This window comes from Canis lupus, chromosome 2 (genome assembly GCF_048164855.1).
Source record: "Canis lupus baileyi chromosome 2, mCanLup2.hap1, whole genome shotgun sequence".
NCBI lineage: Eukaryota > Metazoa > Chordata > Mammalia > Carnivora > Canidae > Canis > Canis lupus.
In genome coordinates, this window is record NC_132839.1 from 53,754,420 (window position 1) to 53,767,027 (window position 12,608).

General features: G+C 40.9%; 1 protein-coding gene across 6 annotated transcripts in view; it reads left to right on the forward strand.

The window, feature by feature from the left end:
* Positions 1-38: 38 nt before the first annotated feature.
* FANCI (FA complementation group I) overlaps positions 39-12,608 on the forward strand; it is a 74,556-nt gene continuing 61,986 nt past the window's right edge. For 5 of the 6 annotated variants that reach the window (XM_072799706.1, XM_072799724.1, XM_072799726.1 and 2 more), the window contains exons 1-3: positions 39-115; positions 3,628-3,730; positions 7,499-7,571. In XM_072799706.1, the coding sequence (XP_072655807.1) occupies positions 3,647-3,730; positions 7,499-7,571 (157 nt within the window). In that variant the 5' untranslated portion in view covers positions 39-115; positions 3,628-3,646. Of the gene's footprint in view, positions 116-390; positions 411-3,627; positions 3,731-7,498; positions 7,572-12,608 lie in introns of those variants that run through there. The other variant, XM_072799715.1, reaches the window with a different exon arrangement.

Here is a 12,608-nt window from a genome sequence, read left to right on the forward strand (position 1 = left end):
CCCCACGCGCATGCGCCTGGGCAGCGGAACTAAGCGGCGGGAGGCGGGGCCTGTCGTGTCCCGTGACGGAAGCGCGGCTGCGTGCGGTAGCGCGGGCTTTTGGAACTTTGTTGTGGTGAGGCCGAGGGGACCGTGCGGAGGGGCTTCGCTGGCTGCGCGGGTGCAGGGACTCGGCGCCGGGGTGGGAGGCCGCGGGGCTGGGAGGGCTGGAGGGCTGGAGGGCTGTCGTTTGCAGCCGGCGTTCTGGAGTTTCCTCCGGCCTGTCTCCCGCCGCGCCCCTCGGCTTCCCGGGCGTGCTGCACTCTCCGCTCTCCTGTTAGGTTATTTTCTCCGTCGGGGCTCAGCTCCCGGGGCTGGGACGTGTCACCGTGTCTCCCTTCCTTGGCTATCGCCGGCCGCCTTGCTTCCGAGTTTGTGTTTACATATTGCTGGGGGTGGGGGTGGGGGATGGGGGCGGCGCGAAAACCCGCGCGTTGCTCGTCCCGGAGCCGCGCTGGTCTCAGCGCCTCTGGGCGGGGTAGTGCGCGCGCTGCGGCGCTTCGCCGCCGCCTGGGGATTCCTCAGCTCTGGTTTTCCGCCGAATTTAGCAGATGCACCTGCTGCTATCGCTAGTTTTCAGCATGTTCTCCTTCTGGCTGCACGTCTCTCTGCATTTTCTCAATCCTCCCCGCCGAGGCCCTGCCGGGGGCGGGGGGGTTACTAAGAGCATGGGATTTGGGGGTCTGGAGCCAGACAGACCTGAGTTTCATTTCTGCCTCTGCCACTGCGGGCCAGATTCCAACCCTCGGAGAAATTATTTAATCTCCCCAAATCCTGAAAGCTCTTCATCTAAGTTGGGGTAATAACCCCTCCTTCATAGGGTTGGTATGAGGATCGAATTAATGAATGTAAAGGGCTGGGCCAAGGGGCTTGACATTTCATTGTAGGGACTTCAGTAATTCGTTTGCTCAGCAAATATTTATGGGGCACCTATTACTAGAGAGGTACTGTGATTAAATAGTGGAGGTTCAGGGGCGCCTGGGTGGCTCAGCCAGTTAAGCGTCTGCCTTCTGCACAGGTCGTGATCCCAGGACCCTGGGATCGAGCCCCAGTGGGGCTCCCTGCTCAGTGGAGAGCCTGCTTCTCCCTTTCTCCCTCTGCCTGCAGCTTCCCCTTCTTGTGCCCGTGTTCTCTCTCTCTCCCTCCCAAATAAATAAAATCTTTTTAAAAAAGAGAAAAGGGTAGTGGAGGTTCATGGTAATAAACAAAACCAGACATGCTCCCCCTCCCCCCAGCCATGGACTTTATAGTCCATTGGGAGATGGTCCTTAATCTAGTAATTACAAATGGCATGATAAAGGTGTACAGATGGTAAGAGAAATGACTGTTGTCTTGATATAACAGGAGAGCATTTAGGGGCACCTGGGTAGCTCCGTCAGGCTTTGGGTTCTTGATTTTTTTTCTCAGGTCTGGATCTCATGTTGTAAGATGGAGCCCCTGGTAGGGCTCAGCGGGGAGTCAGCTTGAGATTCTCTCCCTCTCCCCTTGCTTGCTTGTTCACTCTCTTCCTGTCTAAATAAATAAATCCAAACGCAGGGCATAGTTAACCTAGACTGAGTTTCTGGGGGAAGTGTAGATTGAGCTGAGATCTGAAGGATTTGTAGGAATTGAGGGGCAGGGAATGAAAGGAGGGGTATGTATAAAGGTTCCAGACCAAAAGTCAAGTGTAAGGACCTATGGCAGGAGAACTTGGAGGTTCCTGAAAGCAATTCACTGTGGCTGGGGAGTATAGCGATGAAGGGGATTTAGGTGTAGGCCAGACCCTGCAGGACTTCATTATCCTAACTTTTGGATATTGCACTGGTAGAGCAGTGGAAAGGCTCGGAAGAATTTTAGGGTGAGGATGGAATGGAGGTGGAGGGAGTTTAAGCCACATAATCTGGTCTGTATTTCAAAAAGATTAGTTGCTGTGTGGGGGACAGGTTAGGAAGCTTTTGTAGTAGTTCAGGTGAGAGGTGACGGTGGCTTTGGAGTGATGTGGCAGTAGTGGATCTGAGAAGTAGATTTGAGAGATGTCTAGGAGGTAACATTGCCAGGACTTGTAGTGGATGGGAAGGATGAAGGTGAAATTGTTAAGAATGTTGTCTAGGCGTCTAGTTTCAGTAGCTGGGCGGAGAATGGTACACTTCATGGGGATGGGAAACAGGAAGAAATACAGGAGGGGGAGTAGGTCTTTGCACCAGTCTGCATTTCCCCCTTCCCATAATTTAGTGCATAATAGCTGTGCACTAAATCCTGCCTCTTGGTATAAGTTTATTTCATCTCCTTTACATGCCCCAGAATCACCACCCTAATATGGGCCTTTGAGTCCATCACTAAAATAGCCCTGATTAACTTCCTAGTCTCTGTTCTTTGTCCTTACTCTCTCCCCACTTTAATCAAGGTGTTAGTGCTAGATTGTTTGCTCAAACACTTTGTTCAGTCTGAAACAGGCAGAAATTGAATGAGGCAGATTCTTTTTTGGTCCAGAAATTTTGGTTGCTATTATTTACAGATTAAAATCGAAATCTCTTAATCTGGCATTAAAATCTTGCACAGTTTAGGGGCATCTGGCTTGTTCAGTAGGTTTAGCATGCAACTCTTGATCTTGGGGTTCTGAGTTTGAGCCCCTGTTGGGTGTAGAGATTACTTAAAAATAAAATCTTAAAAAAAAAAAAAAAGATTTTACATGGTTTATTCCCAGCCTATCTTTCTAGCCTTCCTACTCATTACTTCCATACTTGAACTTCACACTTCTATACCTCATTTTCTCTTAATAGGTCTTTCAAATTCTCCTACAAAGGCCTTTGTTCATGACATTTTCCTTCCTGGTAGCATATTAAGTACACCACCTGGTTGTCTTGACTATCTAAATTTAATCTCTAAGTTCCAGTTCAAGCTCCCTGCTAAGAAGCCTTTTTGACCTCTGGGCACACATTTATGTCATTAGTCTTATTAACTTCTCATTTGTTTTATGCCATTTAATTGGCACTTTGTATTTACAGTGTTGTTGATATGTTACTTTATCAAATATCACTTTATTATGTGCTTGTGATACATATTCTTGTGTATATGCTTATAATTATTATTTGACGGCAGCCCGGGTGGCTCGGCGGTTTAGTGCCGTCCTCAGTCCAGGGCATGATCCTGGAGTCCCAGGATCGAATCCCACATCGGGCTCCCTTCATGGAGCCTCCTTCTCTCTCTGCCTGTGTCTCTTCCTCTCTCTGTCTCTCTCTCTCTCTGTGTCTCTCATGAATAAGTAAATAAAATCTTTAAAAATAAATGAAATAATTATTTTTTGATACACTATTAAGTGGCAGCTTTGTCTAGGTAGTGTGCTAGGTAGATGCTAAAAAATATTTAAAATGGGGGCAAAAATTATGGAACTACTTGTCTAGAGGGCAGATTTCTAATATGGAAATGCCAGATTATTTTGGTTTAGAAAAGAATCACCTACTCATACTAGTTAGTAATCCTTAGCCTAATGAGTACCTGATGTGTACATGGTCTATAATATGTATGAAATACTCAGTTAACAAGTAGGGAAGGAAAACAGGCTTGTTTACTGCTGGAAGTTTCATCCAGTTCTGACACTTTCCCTTACAGTTCCCTGATATGTGCAACGATGGACCAGAAAATAATATCTCTGGCAGCAGAAAAAACAGCAGACCGACTGCAGGAATTTCTTCAAAGCCTGAAAGATAATGATGTAAGTATTAGGAAGCACGTTCTGCTAAAAGCGAATGTCAAGGATGATGACAAATTCAAAGGACATTTAAAAAAATTATTCTGCCACTTGGTCTACCCCTAACTGTTCTTAGGAGACAAGGTTAGTTAATAACAACTCAGATGTAAAGAAATGGGGGAAAGGAAGAGAGATAGACAACAAATAGGCAACGTTTATATACAGCTATATGACATTTAAACATTTGTGCAACTGTGTATATATAAACAAATTACTGTACTTTTTTTTTTAAGATTTTATTTATTTATTCATGAGACACACAGAGAGAGAGAGAGAGAGAGGCAGAGACACAGGCAGAGGGAGAAACAGGCTCCATGCAGGGAGCCTGACATGGGACTCAATCCCGGGTCTCCAGGATCAGGCCCTGGGCCGAAGGCGGTGTGAAACCGCTGAACCACCCAGGCATCCCTGAAGTCAGCATTTTAATGGGAAACCCTAGAGGCATGGTAATGAGACCACTGAGACCAAGAACCAGGCAGCATGCCTACTGTCTCCACTACTGTTCAACATTGTCCTGGTGTGTTAGCCAGTGCAGTTAACCTAGAGAAAACAAAGGCAGAAGAATAGGAAAAAAGATATAAAGTCATCTGTCTTTGCAGATGTCCTACTAGTATTCCTAGAAAACCAGAAAGAATCTGTGATCAAACCATCTACAAGAAGCAAGGTAGAAGGGTGCCTAAGTGGCTCAATCAGTTGAGTGCTTGCCTTCTACTGAGGTCATTCTAGGGTCCTGGGATCAAGCCCCACATGGGGCTCCCTGCTTACTGGGGAACCTGCTTCTCCCTCTCCCTCTGGTGCTTCCCCAGCCTATGCTCTCTCAGTCTCTCTGTCAAGTAAATAAGTAAAATCTTTTTTTTTTTTTTTTTTTTTTTTTTTTTTTTAAAAGAGGGCAGCCCATGTGGCTCAGCGGTTTAGCACCACCTTCACCCCAGGGCCTGATCCTGGAGACCTGGGATTGAGTCCTGCGTAAGGCTCCCTGCATGGAGCCTGCTTCTCCCTCTGCTTGTGTCTCTGCCTCTCTCTGTGTCTCTCATGAATAAATAAATAAAATCTTTAAAAAAATAAATAAAAAATAAAATGAAACAGCTACTATTTCTTTCCTGTCAGACTAGGAAAAGAAATGAACACCTCTATACATTCTTGGTGAGACTGGGGTAACAGTCACTCATACAGTGCTGGTAGGAATGCAGAAATAGTAAGACCGTGATTAGAATTTGATGCTATTTAACAAAACTGCATTTCCCCTCAGCCCACTCACTCCACTTCTAGGAATACCCTAAAGATGGCCTTCCAGCAATACGAAGTTATATTATGCACACAGTTATTCTTTGAATCTGTGAAAAAGAATGAAGTTCACTCTGGACTGATTTTGATTTCCAGGAGATATTATTAACTTAAGATGAAAAATGTGTATTATTCTACCTTTTACATAAGAAAGAAGGAAATAAAGCATACGTGTATCTGTGTATCCTTATAATAAAGAAACTCAGGAAGAATTCTATAACCATACTGAAGGTGGGGAGGAAGAGGAAAAAAAAGGAACTAATCCAAGTATTTGACTCTGTGCCCTCAGCCCTGGGCAGGGGATTGAAGGGAGAAATACAAATAAACCATGAACTTTTTAAGTAGGATTTTTTTTTTTAAAGATTGGTTGAGACTTAAGATGGTTAAGTCTGTTGAGAACTCCCCTTCTCTGAGGGCTGTGTCAAGGGCTGACTATTCTGTTGGAGGTTTCAGGTGAAGCAGTCAGGTACTTCCTTATTATGTATTTAGGAAGGGGGAGATGGACTCCAGTCCAAAAGACCAGGCAGATGTAGTTGTGGAAGAGAACAAATTCACGTTTTATTAGTCTTGGCTTCTGTGACACTTCATTTCTCTGGATATTGACAACCTTACTTCTCAGTGTTTATTGGCTGCTGCTCCTTTTAAATCCCTGAATATTGGTGGTTCTCTTTTTACATCTTTCTCTGAATGATCTTGTATGTCTCATTGAACTCTTTCTTTTCAAGCTTCATTGTGGCATTATCCTGTTAACTACTTGGCATTTCCACTTGAACTAAGAAGTAGCTCTGAGCCCCGCATCAGAAACTGGTACCTTGCAATTCGTGGTACCTTGCAATTCGTTTTAACAAACTCTGGGTGATTTAGATGCTAAATACCTAATTTTCACCATGTCAATGGCTCATGCCACCATTCACCCAGTTAGTTGCTTAAGCTAGAAATGTTAGAATCCTTCTTGATTTCTGTTTCTTCATCACACCCTCTTTTCACTGCTCACCCATGAGGAAGTCCATCTTAGTCCATTCAGGCTGTTATAAGAAACTATGGCAGACAGGGTAGCTTGTAAATGAGGAACATTTATTTTTCCTGGTTCTGTAGGCTGGAAGTCCGAGATGAGAGTGCCAGTATGGTCAGATGAAGGCTCCCTTCTGGGTTGCAGACTTCATCTTCTATCCTCACAGTGGAAGGAGATAGGAAGCTCGGTGGGCCCATTCATGGGAGTTCTACCCTCCTGACCTAATTATCTCCAAATATTATCGCATCAGGCATTAGGATACCAACATACCAATGGGAAGAGGGTGGAGAACATAAACATTCAGAGCACAGCAAAGTCCTATTGATTTGAGCTCTCAAATACATCTTCAGTCTATCTCATCATCTTTATTAGTTTGCCAGGGCTGCCGATTACAAAAGCGCTACAAACAGTAGTTTAAACAAAATTTATTTTTAGAGTTCTGGAGACTCAAAGTCCAAAATCGAAGTGCTCGTAGTGTTGGTTTCTTTGAGGCTGTGAGAAACCTAGCTTCCAGGGGTTTGCTGGCTATCTTTAACTTCTTAGAAGAAGATAGAAGTTAACGTCCTTAACTTCTATCACCCTGATCTCTGCCTTCATTTTCACATGGCACACTTGTTATACATGTGTCTCTCTGTCCAAGATTCCCCCTTTTATAAGGATAGTTGTATTAGCACCAACCTTAATGACCTCAACCTAACTAATTACATTTGCAACAGCCCTCTTTTCAAATAAGGTCATATTCTGGGGTCCTGGGAGTTAGAACTCTAACGTGAATTTGGGTGAGGGGGCACAGTTCAACCAGTAGCATCTCCCCTGCTGTCTGGGCTATACCACTATCACTTTTGAACAGTGTAGCAGTCTCCTAACATATCCCTATTTCACTCTTAAACCCCCCCCACACAAGCCATTCTCTACATAAGGAGCAAGACTGATCTTTTTTTTTTTTTTTTTTTTTTTTTTAATTCATGAGAGACACACACAAAGAGAGAGGCAGAGACACAAGCAGGCTCCATGCAGGGAGCCCGATGCGGGACTCGATCCTGGGACTCCAGGATCACACCCTAGGCCGAAGGCAGGCGCTAAACCGCTGAGCCACGCAGGGATCCCAAGACTGATCTATTTGAAAACATTCTTTCACTCTTCTCTTTTCTCTCTTTAGCAAGTTCTGTTGTACTTAGACAATTACAGAATGAAGATAGGAATAAATTTCAGTCTGACAGCCCTGCATCATGTTAAGATCCACCTTGCTAAAAAAAAATAAAAACAAAAACAAAACAAAAAAAATCTACTCTGCTCTATCTAAATCAATGTTATTTGTGATACTTGAAGTCTCTGAAGGGTATGAACCTGACAGATGACTCACATTGGGAATTTAAGTCATTGGAGTAGAGAAATTGTTGCCAGAGACTTGTAGCTTTTTCCTTTTTTGATTGCAGTTGGCTAATCTCCTTCAGAATCAGGCAGTGAAAGGAAAAGCTGCCGGAGCACTCCTGCGAGCCATCTTCAAAGGTAATAATAAATGCCACTTCTACCCCCCTGGGTTGGGTGCATATACTGCTACTTTTTTTTTTACTGTTTGAATGAAGCTTTCCTATGTTTTCAGGATTTTACAAAATCAACTACAGCAGCAGTCTCTTGTCTTGTGGATTGAAATAATTTTACTGAAGGAGGTTCAAGTGGGTACCTGAGATTGTATTGCTGGTTTGGGGGCCCATAAAGGACGCACATCTTAAAATCCACTTTGGTTTACTTGTGCTTTTAAAATGGTAGAGAACAGCAACATTGAGTATTTAATCTGTGCTTAACAGGGGGCAAGTGAGCGTTGGGGTTTCATGATTTGGAATATCTCAGTGACTTCTATATTATGTTCCTATCAGCACTGAATGAGGATGATGATTTCTCTGTAACCTTGTCAACATTTGTTACTGGCTGTCTTTTTCATTGCAGTCCATACTAGGGAAGATGAAGTGGTATCTCACTGTGGTTTTGATAAGCATTTCCCTGATGGCTAATGATGTTGAGCATCGTTTCATGTGCCTACTGGCCATTTGTGTATCTTCTTTGGAGAACTGTCTACTCAGATCATTTGCACTTTTAAAAATTGGATTGTCTTTTTATTATCGAGTTATAATCATTTCTTATATATTCTAGATATATGTCCCTTATTAAATATATGATTTGCAAAAATTTTATCCCGTTCTGGGTTGTTTTTTCACTTTTTTGATAGTATGCTTTGAAGTGCAAAGTTTTTTGATGTCCTTTTTTTGTTTTGTTTTTTGTAGCTTGTGCATTGGGTGTTTTATTTAAGGAACGATTGCTTAATCCAAAGTCATGAAGATTTAAACTTCTATTTTCTCTTCAAAGTTTTCTAGGCTTACCTCTTACAGTTAGATCTTTGATCCATTTTAAGTTTATTTTGGTGTATGGTGTGAGGTAGGAATCCAACTTCATCCTTTCTTGTTTTCAGTAGCCCCTTAACTGAAAATCAATTGCCCATTAATGTGAGGGTTTGTGTCTAGACTCAGAGTGCTAGTCCCTTACTCTATGTGGCTCCTTATGGCAAGACCATGCTATTAATCACTGTAACTTCGTAGTACGTTTTAAAACTGGGAAGTTTGAGTCCTCCAACTTTGTTTTTCTTTTTTCAGGATTATTTTGGATATTCAGGGTCCCTTGTGTTTCCATATGAATTTTAAGATTAGCTTATCAGTTCCTGAAAAAGAAAAGCTGGAGTTTTAGCAGAGATTGTGTTGGGTCTGTGTATGAATTTGAGAAGTATTGCTATTTTAGCATAAGTCTTTGATTACATGAATATGGAATGTCTTTCCATTTACTTAGGTTCTCTTTATTTCTCAGTAATATTTATAATCTTCAGAATACAACTCTTATACTTTTCTTAAATTTCTTCCTAAATGTTCTATTTTTTATTATATTGTAAATGGGATTTCTTAATTTAATCATCTGATTGTTCATTACTAATGTATAGAAATGCAGTAGGCTTTTTTTTTTTAAGATTTTATTTATTTATTCATGAGAAGACACAGAGAGAGAGAGGCAGAAACATAGGCAGAGGGAGAAGCAGACTCCCTGCAGAGAGCCTGATGTGGGACTCAATCCCAGGACCCTGAGATCATGACCTGAGCCAAAGGCAGATGCTCAACTACTGGGCCACCCGAGTGCCCTAGGTGTAGTGTTCTATAGATATGTTAGATCTAGTGTGTTGTTTATGTGTGTGTCCTTGTTGATCTTCTAATTGTTCTATCCATTATTGAAAGCAGGATATTGAAGTCTTTAATTATTGTTGAATTGTCTATTTCTCCAGTTCTGTTGGTTTTTACTTTGTGTATTTTGGAGCTCTTTTGTTAAGTACTTATATATTTGTAATTGTACATACCTTGATGATCTTTTAATCATTATAAAATGTCCTTTGTCTCCAGTAGTAATTTTTGTCTTAAAGTCTACTTTTTTCTAATATGTATATAGCCAATCTAACTCTTTGGTTACTGCTTGACTGGTAAATCTTTCTCTGTCCCTTAACTTTCAAACTGTATACCTTTGAGTCTAAATTGTGTCTCTGGTTAACAGCATATAACTGAATTTTTAAAAAATTTATTCTGCCAATCTCTGTCTTTTGGTTAGAATGTCTAATCACCTTATTGTAGTTATTGATAAGGTAGGGTTTACATCTGCCATTTTACTCTTTATGTCTTTTTTTAAGTGGTGTGTTTGTTTTTGTTTTTTTAAGTAATCTTTACACCCACTGTGGGGCTCAGCCTTACATCCTGAGATCAAGAGTTGCATGCTCTGCAACTGAGTTAGCCAAGTTCCTCTGCTTTTTTTGTCTTATGTATTTTTAAAATTTATGTGTTTTGGGGATACCTGGGTAGTTCAATGGTTCAACATCTGCCTTTGACTCAGGGCATGATCCTGGGGTCCAGGATCGAGTCCCATATCAGGCTCCCCAGAGGGAGCTGCTTCTCCCTCTGCCTGTGTCTCTGCCTCTCTCTCTCTCTCTCTCTGTGTGACTATCATAAATAAATAAAAATTTTTTAAAAATAATAAATAAATAAAATCCTTTTTAAAAAAACTGTTCTGTTTAAATATTTTCTAGTGTACTATTTTCTAATATACTATTTATTAAATAACAGTCTAGTTCAGATTAATACTAGCTTAGTTTTAATAGTTTATAGTACTTTGTTCTGTATGTAGCTTCTTTCTCTTCCTCCCTCTTTTGTGTTGTTATTGTCATACAAATGACATCTTTACACATTTATGCCCATCAGCACAGATTTATAATTACTACTTTATGCAGATCTTATAAATTAGCTAGGAGAAAAACTATTTACAAATAAGAAGTACATTTCTATTGCCTTTTGTATTTTCCTATGTAGTACCTGTACTGGTGCTATTTCATGTGGAGTCACGTTACTTCTAGTATTCTTTCATTTCAGCCTGAAGGATTCCCTTTGGCAGTAGGGTAAGTCTTCTAGCAGCAAATTCTTTCTTTCTGTTGTTTATCTGGGAATGTCTTAATTTCTCCTTCATTTTTGAAGGACATTTTTTCTGGTTGTAGAATTCTTGGTTGATAGTCCTTCTTTCAGCATTTTGACTATGTTACTATGTTTTTTTCTGCCTTTCCATGTTGTGGGGGGGGGGGACAGGGAGGTGTTTTGTTGCTTCTGTTGTTGTTTTTGAGAAATTGGCCGTTAATTATATTGACTATCTCTTTTCCAGATGACTTGCTTCTCTCTTATTGCTTTTAAGATTCTGTATTTGACCTTTTTTAAGTATACAGTTCAGTGGCCCTAAATACAATAATTAGTCTATCTAGAATTTTAATACTGTGTTGAATAGAAGTGATAAGAGTAGGCATCCTTATAGTTTTCATGTTTTATGGAAATGCTTTCAATCTTTAGTAATTGGATATGGTGTTAGTTGTGGATTTTTCATATATGGCTTTTGCTATGATGAGGTGTCTCTTGATTTTGACTGTTTGCTATGGTATGTCTAAGTGTACTTCTCTTGTGTTTATCATTGGAATTTATTGAGTTTCTTAAATTTGTAAATTAGCATTCATTAAAATTGGGAAGTTTTTGGCCATGATTATTTCTTCTTCTTCTTCTTCTTCTTTCTTCTTTCTTCTTTCTTCTTTCTTCTTTCTTCTTTCTTCCTTCTTCTTCTTCTTCTTCTTCTTCTTCTTCTTCTCCTTTTTTTTTTTTTTTTCTTCTGCAAAAAGCTTTATTGTCTCCATTTGGCCCACGTTTTGGGAAAGGGCTCCGGGATGGTTAAAAAGCTGCCTAGTGGCTGCAGGGAAAAAGGTTCAGGCACAAGCCCTGGCACCGGGGGTTGCCAAAGGAGCCCCTCCTCAAAGGCTGCTGATGATTTCTTCTTTTTACCCCTTTCTTTCTTTCCTTTTCTGGATTTTCATTGTGTCTGTGTTAGCATTCATGATGATAGCCCACAGGACTTTGAGGCTCTGTTCATTTTTCTTCACTTTCTGTCCCTCAGATGATAATCCCAGTTGCCCTATCTTTAAGTTCTCTGGTCCTTTCTTCCATCAGGTCAGATCTCCTATTGAGACCTTATCATAGGTTTTTCAGATCAATTATTTTTTTTTATTCCGGAATTTTAATTAATTTATTTATTTACAATTTCTCTTTTTTTAAAGATTTGACAGAGCATGCATGCATGTGCATACATGTATGCATGAGTGGGGGGAGGGGCAAGGAGAGAAACTCAAGCAGAGTCCATGCTGAGTTCAGAGCCTGGAGTGGGGCTCAAGCTCATGACCCTGAGATCATAACTTGGGCTGAAATCAAGAATTAAATGCTCAAAAAAAAAAAAAAAAAAAAAGAATTAAATGCTCAATTGACTGAACCACCCAGACGTCCCTACTTATTTATAATTTCTGTCTCTGTTGATATTCTCTACTTGGTGAGATATTGTTCTTATATTTCCTTTAGTTCTTTAGGCATGGTTTCCTCCTCTTCTTTGAACATACTGAAAACAGCTGATTTAAAATCTTGTAAACTAGCATCTAAGCTCTGTCAGGGACAGTTTTCTATTGATTTTTCCTTTTTCCTGTTTACGGGCCATACTCTTGGGACATTTTTTTTTTAAAGATTTTATTTATTTTTTCATGAGAGACAGAGAGAGAGGCAGAGACATAGGCAGAGAGGGAAGCAGGCTCCTCGCAGGCTGCCCAATATGGGACTCAGTCCTAGGATCCCAGATCACGACCTGAACCAAAGGCAGATGCTCAACCACTGAACCACCCAGGTGCCCCCTCTTGTGATATTTTGTGAGAATTCTGGAAATCAGATAACCACTCTCCTCTCTTAGGATTGTTGTTTTTGATAGTTTTCATTATTTCTGTCAGTTTTCTTACTGCTTTTATGGAGGAAAGGATTTTCTGAGGTCATTATTATTCTGCCATTCCTGCTGACATTACTCAGTGATGATGTTTTGAAGTGGAATATGTAAAGACATTTAATTTGTGTTACTGGACCCAAAAAGGCTCTGAGGTATCTTAGAAGGTATTTCCCC